The sequence below is a fragment of the Phalaenopsis equestris genome, unplaced genomic scaffold (assembly GCF_001263595.1).
Source record: "Phalaenopsis equestris unplaced genomic scaffold, ASM126359v1 Scaffold000609, whole genome shotgun sequence".
Taxonomy (NCBI): domain Eukaryota; kingdom Viridiplantae; phylum Streptophyta; class Magnoliopsida; order Asparagales; family Orchidaceae; genus Phalaenopsis; species Phalaenopsis equestris.
This window is the reverse complement of record NW_018165049.1, coordinates 1,259,028-1,278,222: the sequence shown is the minus strand read 5'-3', so window position 1 is coordinate 1,278,222 and position 19,195 is coordinate 1,259,028. Positions and strand designations below refer to the sequence as shown.

At 32.9% G+C, this 19,195-nt stretch overlaps 1 protein-coding gene across 1 annotated transcript in view; it reads right to left on the bottom strand.

Moving 5' to 3' along the window:
• Positions 1-5,573: 5,573 nt before the first annotated feature.
• Positions 5,574-19,195, bottom strand: part of LOC110029911 (phosphoenolpyruvate/phosphate translocator 1, chloroplastic-like) — a 42,527-nt gene continuing 28,905 nt past the window's right edge. The window contains exons 8-9 of the mRNA XM_020732398.1: positions 7,249-7,378; positions 5,574-6,045 (exon numbers count right to left, since the gene is read on the bottom strand). Coding sequence (XP_020588057.1) covers positions 5,975-6,045; positions 7,249-7,378 — 201 coding nt within the window. The 3' untranslated portion in view covers positions 5,574-5,974. The remainder of the gene's footprint in view (positions 6,046-7,248; positions 7,379-19,195) is intronic.

Here is a 19,195-nt window from a genome sequence, read left to right as displayed (position 1 = left end):
TCTGTCGTGTGGGATGTGATGTGTAATATGTGACGTGTTACAAATGTAATATATGTGGTGTGGGGTGTGATGTGTAATATGTGACGTGTTACAAATTTAGTATTTGTCCTTTTGTAACTACCAGTTCTCAAACCTTTTAAAGAAGGGTCAGGGCTACCGACGACTTAAGGGAGTGAAAGGGCATCTCAATAATTGAATATCAATTTTTATATTTTCAGCTATAAGAAAAGATGACCAATGGTTCTTTGCATTATTGCCTGTTATCCCGCATCTCGAACTTATAGACCACTTTAATGCTTCATATGTTTATATAATAAATTTTTTTTTGAATGTTTTGTATAATGAAATTAGAATCTACAAATTTTTAACAGATTCATAACGTTAATCCTTTATTTTCAGATTTAACCCCAAGCTATAGTTATATGTATATTACTGTTTCATGCCACCTCAACACCTTTAACTTCCTTAAATATCAATCCAAATATGTCTTGCGATTCATAACGTTAATCCTTTATTTTCATATTTAACCCCGAGCTATAGTTATATGTATATAACTGTTTCATGCCACACCTCAACACCTTATATATATATATATATCCCAAGAAGACCCAATTCATAAAGAGTATTGTCTAACCTTTTCCATATTCAAATTAAAATACAGCTTTTAAACCCCCTTTTTTTATGTAGTATAAAGTTTAATCGTGACATATAAAAAAAATCTCTTTTCCTTTTTTTTTAATAAATGAAAGTATATCCATTAACTAATTAAAATAGTTTCAAGACATATATGTATTTTTTTCATAACTTCCCAATTCCAGGTGCACTATAAAATGTATTCAAGGGCAAATTCTTAATTCCAAGTGAAGAAAATTAGAAAGTTTGCTCATTTCACCAGGCAAGAAATCATTCGAGAAGAAATTGCCTAAACACTTCTCCTTAGATTATGAACCGTAAATAATAAAGACTAGTCAGAGATCTTGGCATTCGAGTGAGATTTACAATGAGATTCAAATATCAAAGATGTTTCAAATTTTTAATAACCTCAGACATATTTTTTTCTGATATGGGGAGTGTATGAACAACAAACGAATGCTTCAAGATGCCTTTGAAATTTCAGTAAGTATTTCAGCTAAAAGAATTACAAAGTAAGCAATCTTAACAAATGAAAATAATCAATGAATAGCAGACCAATTATGACAAACGATAGAAACAGTGAAGTGGTATGGATAAAAAAAAAATCTGGGTGTTACATATATAAGCAAATAGAATTCATAACCCTCAGCTAAATGATACATAAGCACGAGTTGATTAAAGAGAGTTCACAACTTCCCTTTTTATGATTTGGATATTAAGCATACAAACATTCATGAATGATCAAATATACATATATCTCATACTTTTCATATTCAAATATATCCATATTCTAAATAAAAAAAAAAATGTACATCTCATATTTTAAACTTCAGTTTATACATGTGTCACATCATTTATAATCGGTGCTGCATGAAAAGAGCCAGGATAACAACAAGAAATTTTTCATATGACGAGAAAACCTTGAGTGGCATAAATGTGAAATAGTTTAATATTGGGTTTGTGAATATATAGTCAGTAAGGGGTGTATATGAAAATCTTCCGAAGTACATTTATATTCAAAGCAAAATATGTTCATCTCCCAACAAAAGTTATGTAGCAGAATTATAAAATGATACAAGAAAGCTAGTTTTCCAAATCTGAATCAAACTAATTTATTGTAATCAAAGAAGAACTAGTATGCCCAACACCTAATCCGTTTTTTTTTATTTATCTAACACATGAACTTTTATCTAACACATGAACTTTGCTATTTATCTAACACATGAACTTTGCTCTTTATACTTATATCATCCATATTTTCAAATCATATCAAAAACACAATCGGTTTATCATTTATCAAGTGGAAAAGGGATTTTTATACATGTATGAAGTAACGGGTATATCAAGGTTGAGGTTCACATATTGAATAAATAAATACCGAAACAAATTGTATTGTATATATATGAATCTACTTGATAAAAAGAACAGTGAAGAAGATGAGAGCACTCAAAATCAGCAAACGAATCCAGGTCCAACAAATGGCCAAAAACTGAACCACTAGAAAGACAAAACCAAGCCCTAATCAGTTATTCAAAGCACCAAAATGTCCCAATGCTTATACTCGAATAAAGGGGCAGCAAGAAGAACAAAGCGAGCCCCAATCAGTTATTTAAAGCACCAAAATTTTCCAATGCTTATACTCAAATAAAGGGGCAGCAAGAAGAACAAAACAGAGCCCCAATCAGTTATTAAAAATGTCCTAATGCTTATACTCGAATAAACGGGCAGCTAGAAGAACAAAACCGAGCCCCAATCAGTTATTCAAAGCACCAAAATTTTTCTAATGCTTATACTCGAATAAAGGGGCAGCAAGAAGAACAAAACCGAGCCCCAATCAGTTATTCAAATGCAATTACAGTTCCAATGCTTATACTCAAATAAAGGGGCAGCAAGCAAAACAAAATCGAAACCCAATCAGTCATTCAAATGCAATTACAGTTCCAATATATATATTATTCGAATAGAAGCATCAACGACAGGAGCAAAAACCGAGTCTCAAATAGCTGTTCAAAACTAAACAGTACTTCAACATATATTCGAATAAGGGATAGTAGGAAGCAAAACCTAGTAATCAAATAAACTGCTCAAAGCATGATAATTCCAGCGAGTTCACCCTCACAAATCTCATTTCAAGAAATCTATAAAAATAAACCGATCCTCTCCAATAAGCATCATATATCCATGGGTCTAGCTTTTTTTTAAAATAAAATTGTGCTTAATATTCAAGAATCACTAATAACATAAACCAAAAGAGGAGGTCAAATTCTCAGATAGATGAAAACAGATTTTATAAACTCATTTGATAATGATCTTGAAAATCCTCTAAAAAGGCTGAAGAAGAAGAGAAGAACTTACCTCCGAATGTTTCCAGAAGGTTTAAAAGAACTTAGAGGCAGTAAGCAAAAAAAACAATCTCCGAATCCCAAGAATGAAAGAAGCTAATCCCAAAAGAAATTGCCAGCCAACCAAAATTTTTCCTTAGTATATGAATCAGAAAAATCCAACCCAAAAGCTTTCCTATAACAATTTTCAGAGAACACAAAGCCAATCTCAAGCAAAAATCCTCAAATCGTTTAGATGAAAAAAAAGCTAACTCCTAATCCTTCCCCAGAGGGGTATTTATAGCCAACGAGAGGGCAAGGAGAGGTGCTTGCCGATAAGGCTTACGCATTTGGGCGGGAAAATTTGTTAGAAAAAGAGTTACTGGCAAGAAGGCGACTGACGGCGAAAGTCGGTTAAGACCGGCGAGGAAAGAGATTACCGGAAAACCGGAAGAAGCTTCGAGATCAGGTCAAGAGAAGGGAGGAGGAGGAAAATGTTCGGTTAGGGCAAGTGCTTTGTGCGGATCGTAAAAGTTATATTAATCAAGTGGTATTTTTATGCAAGGATATGGATCTTCGGTACTCCATGGTTGAATTGCCAATTTTTAAAATATAATTGAAGATTCAAATGAACTTTTATTTATAAATTTACAGTTGAAATAGCCACTTAACCTTGGTGGTTTCAATGCCACTTGAATGATCAAATTTTGAACATGGTTAGGCTTTGAACTAGTTAAATAAGATTGAATTTGTATAATTTGGTTCTCTCTAGAACAGTTGATGCCCTTCTCGCTTACCTCTCCTCTTGTTAGGCGCACAGAACTTACATTTTTATGGGAAAACATTTATCACCCCCACCACCCATCTATCTTATTGGTGATTGACTCATCTCCTCATGAGTGGAGGTAAGGCCTTGGATTATGTTTTTGTGCTCGTGCTCATACCTTTCATCCATTGTTATATAAACATATTACAATTCATATGGCTTCTACTAATCTTGAATTTGTTATTAGAGTGTAGTGTTGGATTACTCTCATATGCATTAACATTTTGACATAAGAAATATATCATGTAATTATCCTTTTATGCAACCCCTAAATATAATAATAACTTCTATTGTAGTTTTTGCAGGATTGAATTCATGAGCTATTTTAAAATTTTTAGTTCACTTAATTCAGAGGTGAATATTTCCATACCAGTGTTGCATCCCATCAGTGTCATTTTCTTTGAGCACCTTAATTTAATCTGCAAATATATGTATATATATATATATATATGGAGTTTGCTCCTGATTCAAGTATGATGGAAGCATTAAATGTTGAACTATCTTATTTCGGTTCAATGACTTGTACGACTTTCACAACTTCGTTTTTATGATTATTTAGGTTTAACATTGATGAATCAGATTGTTTAAAGATGGGTTTCATCAAGAAAAAACTACAAGCAATAATGATAAAGGGCTCATTTGTTTCTGCTTTTCTTCTATTTTTTTGTGGAAGGAAAGCAATTTATCAAAAATAAGCAGAATATGCTCTCTTACAGCAATTTTGAAATTAACGTTAGAAAATGCATTTTAAATCTTAAAATCATCGGCTTTAAACATTATAATTACTGCAATTTCAAGTCGAGCATTCAATTTTGGATCGAGTGAGACAATTTATTCAAGCTCGACTCCACATCATGTGGACTTACAGCATGTGTTTATTAAAGGATAAAAAAACAACATGTTTTATTTTATATTGTAAGTGACTGAGATGAGAATTATTTTTCGTTCTTTTGCCAAGGTGCTCGTGAAGCTCACAATAGCAATTGTCTTAAAATGTGTAGATCACATGGTGGTCTGGTGGTTGAACATTTTCTCAAGCACCAAAATGTACCCAATAAAATGAGATTCTTTATTTTATTTTCAGCCAATATACTTCACATTCAAACCATATTTCTAATAGCTAATACAAACAATAACTTCTAATCATTATTTTGCGTGGTGATGAAAAATTAACTGAATGTTTAACTATTCTAAAAAAAAGTAAATTTTCTTATAAAAAGGGGTTACATGCATACCGCTTAATTCCTATGTATTTACATATCTAACACAAAAACTTCAATTTTTAGATACATGCCACCTTACATATGCATGAAAAAGGTGTCTTTTAACTTTTGAAGAGTTAAAACAGTATTATATTTTTATGTGATTTGAAAAATTTGGGTGGTCTGAATGTAAACGTTAAACTTAGGTATTAGATATGTAAATACACAAGAATTGGGTGGCATGCATGTAAATGCCCCAACAAGAGAAACAAGCGAGAAAATAGGCGCAAAAATGGAAAGATAGCTCAAAGAGTGGGACTCACTTTGCCTACTCAATTCAGCATCGAGAAACATTTAACAAGATACTGTAGATGAAAAGCAATATTGACAATCAACTACATCAATGATTAACCTGAACAAGATGAAGTGCATGAAGTTGAACAAAATGCATAAAATCAAAATGTAAGCCGCAAATGAGATACAATTTAAGGATAATATTACAAATTTAAGCAAATTATTAATACTAAATATTGAGCTATAATCAGTTCAATATAATTTGACTAATATCTGAGTAAATTAATTAGGGTTAATACTCTTTCACATCTTGCTCAACTAAACATCATGAACTATGGAGTGCCACTTCCTTAACTTCAGCATGTTTAATTTATAGCAATCATACAGGTCCCAAATAAAAGCAGGTTTGAAAAAACTTGACAAAAATAGCACTGCTAAGCATAAACATAAACATAAAATATTATCAATGACAAGCATTTTTCAGACTAAAGCTATATTCAATTAAACAAACCTGAACTCTATATTCTATATTCTCCTAAGGCAAGTTCTGCTGCGCAGAAGAATTTCAAATCCCAAAGACAAGAAGTAGAAGCAATCCATACTTGAACTGGGAGAGTGAAGGCGACAGCAAAAGAATGAAATCATCTGAAAGATATAGGAATCATGCTCTGAATAAATGAGAATAATCATAGATTTCTTCATTCTGCTTTTGGTTTAATTCTAGTCAGCCTCGAGTACAGGAAAACACCTGCTAATGCTACAGCGGTTCCTGAAAATGGAGTAACAAAGTTTAGATGAGACTAATCTTTGAAAGAACAATGTAAGGAAAATTTACATATATACCAACAAATCCTATGTATTTACATATTTAGCAGCTAAACTTCAGTTTTCTACATGCATGTCACCTTACCTTTGCATGAAAATGTGGATTTCACTATTTAAAAGTTAAAATGGTGGTAGTTTTAAAGTGATATAAAAGATTTGGATGGTATTAATGTAAAAAATAAAGTTTAGATGTTACATAAGTAAATACATAAGAATTGGGTGGTATGTATGTAAATGCCCCCATAATGTAAAAGCAAATTAAATGGTAGAAGTGAGAAGCCAATTTATAATCTGAGACACGTTTGCTTGCTCTATGGAACAAAAGCCCCATTTCTCTTGAGAAGTGGAATATTCTAGAAGGTATCAAATAGGAGGTTACAATCAACACTTGCAAAAGAAAATTGGAAAATTTTTTTGTCCTTGCAGCCAAAACATGACCAAGCAGCAAAATGCTTGCAATTTTCCCTAAAGCTGTGCAAGCCACTGTCTTATTTGAAAACTAAGCAAAAGAGTGGCATTCCAGAGGAAAATCCCAACAGCACCCACCATTTGCTCATTATAATACACATGAGCACCAAATTTCTACTGCCAAGACATCAATCACTTCTCTACAAATATTGAAAAAAAAATATGAATCGGTGCAAAGGGTTGTCAGTGTACTGGGTGAGAAACGCTTTATTTTAGGGAAATCCACATACGAGAAACGCTTTATTCATATAAATTTACGTATTTAACACCTAAAGTTTGATATGTACATTTATAACACCTTGGTGCTATAAATCTATACATAAAAAGGTGTATTTTACTTTCAAAAGTTAGTAAGAGTGGTATTTTTAATGTGATGTTAAAGATTTGAGTGCTATTAATGTAAATATTAAAGTTTAGGTGTTAGATGTTTGAATAGATAAGAATTGTGTGGTATGTATGTAAATGCCCCTTATTTTATTACCATTTTCTCTGTCAATATATGCAAGGAAGAAATTTAATTTCGTATAAACAATTTCAAAGCAGAAAACGATCAATTTAATTATATGGAAATGCCTGGTGTCCTAAGAAACTTCCACTTTTTTATTATTCACAGCCAATTAAAATGTAATCCACCTTGCAAGATTTAAGAAAAAGGCACACGAACAGGAGAGTTTTTTACCAAGAGAATTCATAGGTGACACGGGAGTCTTGAAGAAGATTACTGAAGATACAATGATTACCACACGCTTGACACAGTTGCTTACTGAATGGGTAACTGGTGATACTCTAGCCAATATAATGTATGCGACCTGCCAGTTGTAGAGTTGAGAAATAGCTCTGGTGAAAATTTTGTCTAACAGACTAATAAAAGAAATAACCATGCTTTCAATTGAGAAGTTTCATGAGAAATATTCTACAAAAAGTTCAATAAAACCAAAGGTTGATAAAAAACTACAACTGAACTATAATACACGCACTACTAAATGACAACTTAAATTTGCTCAGAAGTAATGATTGATTAAAGTTCAAATGATAACTTTCCTGAAAAAAGTGAGAATAAAAAAGCTCCCTTTTTGCCAAATAATGTAATGTACAATGAGAAGCTACAGTTCAACAAATGTAAGTCACTTCAAACTTCGAAGTATGGACAAGTTTGAACTGTATTTAAGCACAACCTAAAATCTTAATTTTGGTTGAAACAATGTTGAAAGGGATTTAGAGCCAAACATAAAAAGTAATCATGTCAGCTCCGTCCTACAGGCTCCCTAACTCTCCTAAGAGTTTGTAACACACGGACAGAAATTTAAAATGCAGATTTATTTTTTAAATAAAACTCTACTTAAAGATTTTATCTTTATTTTGTAAGAAGCTTAGAATCTAGTTTCAGGTTTCCCGTAAGCGCAAGCCCATATGATTAATTATACATCATAATGAGAAAAAAAGTTCATTTAAAACTAGCCATTAGGCACTAAAAATTTAACATAAAATAACAATGATTTTGATTTAAAGTTGTAAAAAATTAGCACTTTCAGCTTAACTGCGAATGTTGGGAAGAATAATGATGAACTCAACTAAGATCTCATGGTTTTATCATCTCGAGTTGTCGGGAACTCTGGTCAATTTAGTTAGAGGAGATTATTAACTCATCATGACTGAAAGTTTCTTATCAACAATCATAATTTGCATGGCACAAAGGGTTTCTATAGGCCTAAGGTAGATGTTTGTCTAAGAGGACAATTAAAAGTTTACATTAGTTAATAGTATGTTTTATAACCTATCAAGTGCACTATGTGATTCACAACTAGAGGAATTTGGCCCACTTGAAAACTCACAGGCTCAGACCATGACTGTAATTTAATAGTTTCATTTGGCGATGAATCACTTAATCAAAGGGCCTTGACAATAATTATTTTTTATAATGTCATTTGATAGTAAAATAACACATTTAAAAAGACATACTACGTCTTAAGATTAGTTATGTTGGTACACCTTAAAGCTTAAGTTTATTTTAAATTTGCCACCCTTAATAAAAAATTGCACATAAAAGTTAAATTATTGCACTTAAATTTAAGCAGTAGATTTTTTTGAATATTTTCTAATATTGTAATTTTCTTTAATATTTTTATATTTCATTGCGATTTCAACCCAAACTACTTACATCAAGATTTGAAATATTTTGAAAATAATATACCCTCCAGTTGAGATTTTCTATAAACACAATCATTATCGAGATATTGAATGATTTCATTTTATCAAATTAAATCCTATCGACTCTATTTTCTTGGTAGTAGAGGATCAAATTTGTAATTTGAATATGGCTTGAATTTATTTTAAAATTCATCACATTATAAATCTCATCAACTTTACTTCTATAAATAGAAAATTAGAGTTGTTTGTAAGTTAAACTCATCATTAGAGTATAATGGGACTAAGGATTTTTATTTTGAAGTGAATTTTCTTTGTAAAAAGCATTTAATGCTATATGCAAATACAAATTAAAATAATTTCATGAACTTCGCTACAAAGCATTTGATTCTCATTCCTTAATGACAAGATTGTTCTATTAAAGTTGGAATGTAAGTTTAAACAATATTCTTTACTACAAATATTTTCACCTCTAATAATTTTAATATGAATGATCATATATGTGGCCTACTCATGAATGTGTATGCGTCAAATTTAAGTCTCAGGCTTTGAAAAAACAGTTAAACGTTTTAAAATTATTGCATGCATGCTAAGCAACTGCACGCCTCTTAAGCCATGGCAAATTTGAGTTTATTTCGTTGTTAGCCCACACATCATTCTCTTATATTCAAACTTTTAATACATTGGCCAAAGCACAAGTAACATTATGATTTTGATAGGTTTATGTTTTTTAAAATACAAGCATGTTTTTTAATACACACACAATTTTTAATGCATTTAACTAACACATTTGCATATTTAGTTACACTAAAATAGTCAAGTTGCACACTTTTCAGTGAATTTATATGATGCTCTTGCATGTTTTTTGAGATATAATTATATAAGAATGTTATCTCATGTTGTGGACAAACCATAACATTATCTAAATGTTGAGATTTGTAATGGATCAACTCAATTTATTGATAGGAGGGATATTTAAATCCAATTACAACAAGCATAATAATGGAAAGAAAAAAAAAAGAATAAAATAACTAGTAAAGAAAATAAAACAAAATAAAGCTAAAGAGGAACAACATAGCCAGGGATAAAAATAAATAGTAAGTAATAACGGCATAGGGATAGTCGTTATAATCTAATACTCCCCCTCAAGTTGAAGCATAGATGTCAGTCATGCTCAACTTGGACATGAAGTAAATGAACAAAGGGCGGGGCATATTCTTGGTGAGGAAGTCCGCTAGTTGACCACTAGAGGGCATATATGGAACGCAAATCTCTCTGGACTCAATCTTTTCTTAATGAAGTGTCAGTCATATTCAACATGTTTAGTACGATCATGCTGGACTGGGTTGTGAGCAATGCTGATTGCAACATAATTATCACATAATAGCTACAGTGGGACGGAGGTGGGCATATGGAGTTCGCGTAGTATGATGTGTAGCTAGAGAGCTTCAACACTGCTTTGGGCAACCACAGACCATTTATTGATTTTTAATGTGACAAGATTGTCCCATATAAATGAGCAATACCTCGAGGTGAAACGTTGATCATGAACTGATCCAACCCAATCAGCATCTATATAAACAACAATAGACCGAGAGGTGAGACGGAGAAAGAATAAACCTAAGCCCGGTGTACCTTTTAAGTAGTGGAAAATCCAATGAATAGCTTGAAGGTGACGCTTTTAGGGGTCATACATGAATTGACTTAATATTCCAATTGTGACATATGATGGGGCAAATATGAGCCAGATAGATGAGTTTTTCAAAAAAGCGCTAGTAATAAGTTTTGTTGACAGGTCCAACATTGAGAATATCATATATTTTTCATAAGGATCCATAGGAATTGCAATGGGTTTGCACAGAAGAAAGTTGTTCTTTGTCAAGAGATCAATCATATATTTGCATAGAGACAAGAAAATTCCGCGAGAGAACCAAGCTACTTCCATACCTAAGAAGTACCAGAGGGATCTCAAATGGAGTTGGTGAAAGGAGAAAACAATGCATAACGGAGCTGACCATATATATGCTTCATGGCAAAGTGTTGCTAGAAGAATTTTGAGGCGAGATAGCTTATACTACGGTTTCTCGCAGGACATATTGCCTATCAAGGCATTGAAGGATAAAACTCCATTTGAGGCATTTTATGTCCATACACCTTTACTCAATTTCCTTAAAGTGTTCGGTTGTATTTGTTTCTCTCATGCTCCACAGGTCAATCGTGATAAACTTGTTAATAAGTTAGAACTAGCCATCTTTGTTCGTTATAGTACTTCCCCTAAGGCTTACAAGGTTTACCAACCTCAAACAGGGAAGATAATTGTCACTAGAGTTCGTTATTCAAAGAAAATGAGAAGGGGAACTAGGCACAGGCATAAAATACATCTACAAGCAAGCAGAAATTAATTGATCCCTTTCAAACAATAAAAAATCAAGCATTAGAACAGTTGCATGAAGAAACGAAAGATCATCCACCAATCCAAGGAATAAGAGCACAGTATGATATCTATCAGAGATGCAATGTAGCCATTTGGGAACCTATGAGTTATGAAGAAGCTATTAAGGATAAAAAAAAGGAATAAGGCAATGGAGAAGTCATCAATGATAAAAAAAGAATGAGATTTGAAAGATAGTTGATAGATAAAGGATTGAAAGTTTATTGGAGTAAAATGGGAGATTAGAACCAAGCTAAAGTCGGACAGAACAGTCAACAAACATAAAGCTGGGCTTGTTTTTAAAGAGCACACTAAAGTTTCTGGAGTTGATTACTTGGATACATTTGCACCTATTGCTAAATTGGACACTATTCGGCTAGTGCTAACTACTGCAGCTCAAAATGGGTGGAAAGTACTTCAACTTGATGTAAAATCTACATTTTTGAATGATACTTTGCAAGCGAAAATCTACGTTGAACAGCCCAAGGGATTCACAAAACAAGATGAAGAGGAGAAGGTATTCTTGCTCAAGAAGGTATTATACAGCTTGAAACAAGCACCTAGAGCATGGTATAGCAAGATAAACAAGCATCTGTCTTAGGATTAAAAAAAGGCATGTCAGAGGCTACTCTTCACATGCAAAATAAAAGAAATGGTCTGCTTATAGTCCCTCTTTATATTGATGATCTCTTAATCATAGGTGGCAAAACCAAGCTTGTTAATGAGTTAAAAAGGGAAATGATGCAAATATTTGCAATCAAAGACCTTGAACAAATAACATGCTTTCTGCAAATAGAGATTGGGCAATTAGAAGATAAAGTTTTCATCTGTCAAAAGAAATAAGTCAAGGAAATTTTCCAGAAGTTTCTTTTCGAAGACTACAAGACAATAACAACTCCAATGAATCAAAAGAAGAGCTTAAATAAGAAGGATGCCACAGACAAAGTTGAAGAAGGCTATTCAGAAGAATGAGTGGATGTTTAATGTACCAAACTACAACTAGGCCACATATCCTCCTAGCTGTAAGCATTCTCTCATTTCATGAATTGTGCAAACGAAGGGCATCTTAAGGCAACAAAAAGAATTATTTGGTGCATCAAAGGAACTATTAACTTTGGTGTTAAGTAAAAGAAGTGCCAAAACTTCAAACTATTAGGATTTTTTTACAGTGATTAGGGTGGATCCGTTCATGGCATGAAGAGTACATTTCGGTATTGTTTCAGTCTAAGATTAGGAGTTTTCTCAAGGAATTCCAAGAAACAAGAGATTGTAGCATAGTATATTGCAAAGGCTAAATTTGCTCCTATTGCTATATTGGACACTATTCGGCTGGTGCTAACTATTGCAGCTCAAAATGAGTGGAAAGTACTGCAACTTGATGTAAATTCTACATTTTTGAATGTACTTTGCAAGAGAAAATATATGTTGAACAACCCAAGGGATTCACAAAACAAGGTGAAGACGAGAAGGTATTCTTGCCAAAGAAGGATTTATATGCCTTGAAACAAGCACCTAGAGCATGGTATAGCAAGATAGATGACCATCTGTCAAGCTTAGGATTTAAAAAAAGCGCGTCAGAGATTACTCTTTGCATGCAAAGTAAAAGAGATGGTCTGCTTATAATGTCTATTTATATTAATGATCTCTTAATTATAGGTGGCAACACCAAGCTTGTTATTGAGTTAAAAAGGGAAATGATGCAAAATATTTGCAATGAGTGATCTTGAACAAATAACATACTTTCTGCGAATAGAGATTGAACAATTAGAAGATAAAGTTTTCATCTATCAAAAGAAATATGCTGAGGAAATTTTCAAGAAGTTTCTTGTGGAGGATTTCAAGACAATAAAATCTCCAATGAATCAAAAGGAGAGCTTAAGTAAGGAGTATGACACAGACAAAGTTTAAGAAGGCTATTTCAGAAACATGATTGGATGTTTAATGCACCAAACTACAACCAGGCCATATATCCGCCTAGTTGTAAGCATTCTCTCTCATTTTATGAATTGTGCAAATGAAGAGCATTTTAAAGTAACAAAAAGAACTATTAGGTACATCAAAGCAACTAATGACTCCGCTGTAAAGACAAAGAAGTGTCAAAACTTCAAACTATTAGGATTTTCTGATAGTAATTAGGGCGGATCCGTTGATGACATGACGAGTACATTTTAGTATTGTTTCAGTCTAATCAGGAGTTTTCTCAAGGTATTCCAAGAAACAAGAGAATGTAGCATATATTGCAAACGCTGAATTTGCTCCTATTGTTAAATTGCACATTCGGCTAGTGCAAACTATTGCAGCTCAAAATGGGTGGAAAGTACTTCAACTTGATGTAAAATATATGTTTTGGAATGATACTTTGCAAGAGAAAATCTATGTTGAACAACCCAATGGATTCATAAAGCAAGTAGAAGAGGAGAAGGTATTCTTGCCCGAGAAGTTTTTATACGGCTTAAAACAGTCACCTAGAGCATGGTATAGCAAGATAGATGAGCATCTGTCAAGTTTAGGATTTAAGAAAAGCATGTCAAAGGCTACTCTTTATATGCAAAGTAAAAGAGTTGGCCTGCTTATAGTCTCTCTTTATATTAATGATCTCTTAATCACAGGTGGCAACACAAAGCTCGTTAATGAGTTAAAAAGGTAAATGATGCAAATATTTGCAATGAGAGACCTAGAAAAAATACATACTTTCAGGGAATTGAGATTGAACAATTAGAAGATAAAGTTTTTATCTGTCAAAAGAAATATGTTGAGAAAATTTTCAAGGAGTTTCTTTTGGAGGATTGCAAGACAATAGCAACTCCAATGAATCAAAAGGAGAGCTCAAGTAAGGAGGATGCCACAGACAAAGTTTAAGAAGGCTATTTCAGAAGATTGATTGGATGTTAATGTACCAAACTAAAAATAGGCCAGATATCCTCCTAGCTGTAAGCATTCTCTCTCATTTCATGAATTGTGCAAATAAAGGCCATCTTACAGCAACAAAAAGAATTATTAGGTACATCAAAGGTACTATTGACTTTGGTGTAAAGTCAAAGAAGTGTCAAAACTTCAAACTACCTACGATTTTCTAGCAGTGATTAGGGTGGATCCGTTGATGAGATGAAGAATACATTTCAGAATTGTTTCAGTCTAAGATCAGGAGTTTTCTCATGGTATTCCAAGAAACAAAAGACTGTAGCATAGTATATTGCAAAGGCTAAATTTGTTGCTGCTACAACAGTAGTGAATCAAGCATTATAGTTAAGAAAATTGCTATGTGATTTACAAATAACTGAATGATAAAGAGGTATTTGCAGACATTCAGGCATCAATCGTAACATCACACAATCCAAGTTTTCATGGAAAAAACAAGAATTTCAAAATCAAAATTTTCTTTTTAAAATCAGTTCGCTGACATTTTCACAAAACTTTTGCTACCAAACAAATTCGAGTTTCTTAGGTAAAACCTTGGAGTTTGCAACTCCTAATGCATGGAGAAGAGTTATTTATCCATGTGATAATTGTTTTATGTTTTCTGAAATGTCCATGCGCCTGTATGCTTTCAATTTATGTGTTTTTTAGTTATTAAAATGAAGCAGTTTTAGCCTTTTGGAAGTAAGCTTTTTAAATATGTGTTGCAGTTCATGGCTAGTTTCTCGGTCACTGCAGTAGTTCAGTTTTTTTTCCGTATATTCTAAGCTTAATGCATCATTTCAAAAAATGAAGTAAAACCCAGATTGTATTCCTATAACCTAAAAATGTTGCAGTATTCTTCTTCACTTACCAAAAATTCTTAAATCCTCTATTTTTTAATCTTTAAGACTATCAATAATTTATGAATTTATAATAATAAATAAAAAAAGTTTGTTGTGCATGTTAGATTTTTTTGCATAATTTCCCATTCATTATGCATTTTACGTCGCTAACATTGCCTCGAATTTTATGTCAATAACTCAAAAGTGAGATCCGAGCAATATGGTTGTAATTTCTAGATAATTTTGCTGATCTAAACACGTTTGTGCAGTCCATTTTATGAATGGTACACATTTGAGCAATTTCAACTATCATAAAGGTGATTTAGATCCAAATTGAATGTGTCGCGCTGAAAATTAGTTGTTTTCTCTGTGCTTAGTCATTTTAATTATGGAAGGCCCCTTCCTGCATAATTTCAATACACAAGATGTGCTCGCCCATTCAATTGCATGGACGGATGTCATTCAGGCAAGTTTGATGATGATTGAATTTATAAGGACTTTATTTGTATGACTTCTCATTTGTTGCACGTCATATTCATCATATTCGACCAATTTGACTTATGAAACATATATAGAGGTCAATAGTGAGAAGTAACTTATTAAAAAATAACATATTAACATTCTAATATAATGAAGGTGAAAAATTATGAAAAGTAAGAAATAATAAGTTAACATCTAAACATTGAAAATAAACAAATAAAAATAACTTAAATCAACTTCTAAGTTAAACATAACAATATAAAATTTCAAAACAAATTCAATATAACTACTAATTGGTCCCTCTCTCCCACTTTTGTTGTCTTTCATTAGAGAAAGAACATAACATGTCACAAATATTAAGATTTTTAAACTCAAAAGCTCCATCACTCTCATCACTCAATGGGTCTTCATTCTAATGATCAAAACAATTAGCTTTCTTCTCCCCTCATCTTTCGTTGTCAATGTTCTCTCAATCCTCTTCTCCATATTCACTCAATCAAATTTATCTTATCTAATCAATAATAATTAATAATAATATTTATTAAAATAAAAAATGATTATTTTAATGGAAACAACTTCAATTACATCTCAAAAATGTATTATTTGAATAAATAACGAGTGCTTTATTAGGGTTATATTTATTTTATTTAAAAAAAAAGAACTTTTTGCTCATGCCTCACCATGAAACAACTCACATTATGTGAGGCGTAAATCTCATGCAGTGCCTAATGAGATATACGCCTCATTACAAATTTTTCAAAAAAGTATTGATGAGAGCTATAATGCGCACCTCATATTGCACAAATTTTAAACACGGGGTATGCGTGTGTTTAAATTAGGAGCAATTTGTTTAGTTGAAAAAAAAGAACATAGTCTAGTTGAAAAATGGTGTATTTAAAAGGTTTTTGAGTTGTTTGATTAGATGTAAAATAGATACATAATACACTTTTTATATTTGATTTGACATAAAAGGAAATCAATATAAGAATGGGAGGCGGACGACCAGCAGCAGTGGAGGGTTGTTGGCAACGATGAGTGGTCAGCTATGGTGTCATAGCAACAGTGGCACTGCATGATCGGATGGTTGGGGTGAGAGCAGTGAACAATGGCTATTGGTGACCACATTAGCCGCAGATTGCAAGTTATTCAGAACTCTACCAAATTTGATGAATCTGAAATACACCAAAAATAAACTAGAAGGTGAATTTAAAATTATCTAAAATTTTGCTCTGCAATTCATTTATATCATACCAAACATTAGAATTCCCAAAACACCTACATTCCATATGCAGTACTCACGTTAAATCCAATAAAGCTACAATTTAATTTAATCTAATTTTAATAATTTTATCATCACTAATTTAGGCATGTGTATTACTTCTCTTCAGGTGCATCTCAAATTTAATGTTTCACCCTCTTGCAACTAATAGTTTAATATGGAAACCTACCTTAGATATTTTTTAAAATTTCGAATACATTCGCACAATCTGCTTTATGAAATGAACAATGCTTAGATGATTTAGTTTTAGTCAGCATGTTTCAATTAAACTTGCATAAGGTTTACTCCTTTATTTGTCATTTTCACAATATTAGATCAAATTAATTGAGAGAAATCATTAATGGTTATTTTTGACAATATTTTGAGCAAATAGGCTGAATGTCTTTTTCTTTGCTTTCATTTCAATAAAAACAATCTATTTTAGGTACATAATATTCAGTATATTCTAAATTAAGTAACTTAATTAATACATAATCATAATCTAAATAATTAGCTAAAAGGAAGAATCCGTGTAAATATAATATTTCCCTCTTTGCAGTATTGCGAAGAAGGAAACTCTTTATTCTGTCTGATTTCTTTTATTCTTGATTGATATCCCCCTTCAAATTGATGCTGGCTGGGCAAGAAGCATCAATTTGCTGACAAGAAACTGATGACGATGGCGAGAAAGAGGTTTAGTAAATATATCAGTCGTTTGAAGATCAGAAGAGATATGAGGAAGAGATATAACATCCTCCTCATAGGCTTCTCGAATGGAATGACAGTCCACTTTAATGTGTTTCGTGCGTTCATGAAAAACGGGATTAGCAACAATCTGGATAGCACTAGTATTATCTGCATGAAGATAAATAGACTCAAGCTGAGGAAAACTAAGCTCAGCCAGCATGCCACGAAGCCAAATGATTTCAGAACAAGCAGAGGATATAACGCGATATTCTGATTTAGCAGATGACTTAGATACTCGATCTTGTTTCTTGCTCTTCCAAGAGATTAAAGAGTTGCTGAGAAACATGCACCATCCAGTAATAGAGCGGCGTGTATCAGAACAACCAGCCCAATCGACATCACTGTAGGCTGTTAAGGTGATAGGGGACTTATAGGAGACTTTGCAGAAAAGAACAAACCACGATGAGAAGTACCTTTCAAATATCGAATAATATGTCGAACTGCAGCTAAATGAAGATGTGTAAGTGCTTGCATAAATTCACTAACTTGTTGCACAACAAATGAAATATCAGGACGTGTCATAGTCAAATAATTGAGACTGCCAACCAGTTGTCTATATAGAGATGATTCAGATAGAAAGTCACTATCATTCTGTTGATATTTGACATTTACTTCCAAAGGGATATCAGTGAAGCGACCATCTTGAAGAATAGCCAAAGCAATGAATTCCTTCGTATAGTTGTGCTGATGAAGAAAAATACCAGAGCCAGAAGATTGAACCTCAAGTCCTAAGAAATAAGTTAATGACCCTAAATCTTTCATATGAAAAGAATCCTGAAGACGTTTCTATAGCTGAGACATCAATTGATTATCAGATCCTGTGATGACATTATCATCAACATATACAAATAACAAAACAATTCCCTTGTCAATCTTGCAATGAAATAATGATAAATCATACTGACTTTGAATAAAAGAGAAGCTAAGAAGGGTATTGCGAAACTTTTCAAACCAGGCCCGTGGAGCTTGTTTCAAACCGTACAGGGACCTTTTGAGCTTACAAACATCATGTGAAGGAGTAGAAAATAAGCCTGGAGGAGTCATAAAGACGTCTTCTTTGAGATCCCCATGTAAGAATGCATTCTTAACATCCATCTGCTTTAAGAACCAGTGTTTAGATGCAGTTATAGATAACACCAGTCGGACAGTTGTCATCTTAGCCACAGGTGCAAATGTTTCGTCATAATCAATCCCGTATTCCTGTCGGTTGCCAAAAGCTACCAATCTTGCCTTATGTCTGTCAAGAGAGCCATCAGATCGGAGTTTAAGAGAATAAACTCATTAACATCCAATGGGTTTAACACCTGTAAGATATGAAACAATATCCCAAGTGTGATTATCTTGAAGTGCCTGAAGTTTCTCTTTCATGGCTTTCATGCAGCAAGTCTGTTTAGCAGCTTGAAAGTAAGAGGTAGGAATAACAGCATTAGTTAAAATTGCAGAATACCCATATCTATCTGGAGGATGGATACGTCGGGTTGATCGTCAAATACTTATTGGAGCAATTTCTGGATCAGGGTCGAGGATGTTTGAAGATGAAAGGGGCAGACGTCATGTGTAGACTGTCTGGCTTGAACATTTTTTCAGCAGAAGAATTATCAAATTTTGCAAGTATAACTGTATCTGATGTGGTCACATGATGCTGAAAGTGTTCAGGCCTTAAGAAAAAATTTTTGAATCTGATTGGAAAGGAGACTCCTCACCCACAAGTTGTGGAAGTTGTTATGGGAAGACACTTGCAGGTTGTGATGTACCAACTTCTGACTGAGCTGCCAATTTATGACGTTTATGAGCAGATAGATGAACAAAGCAAACACATCCGAAA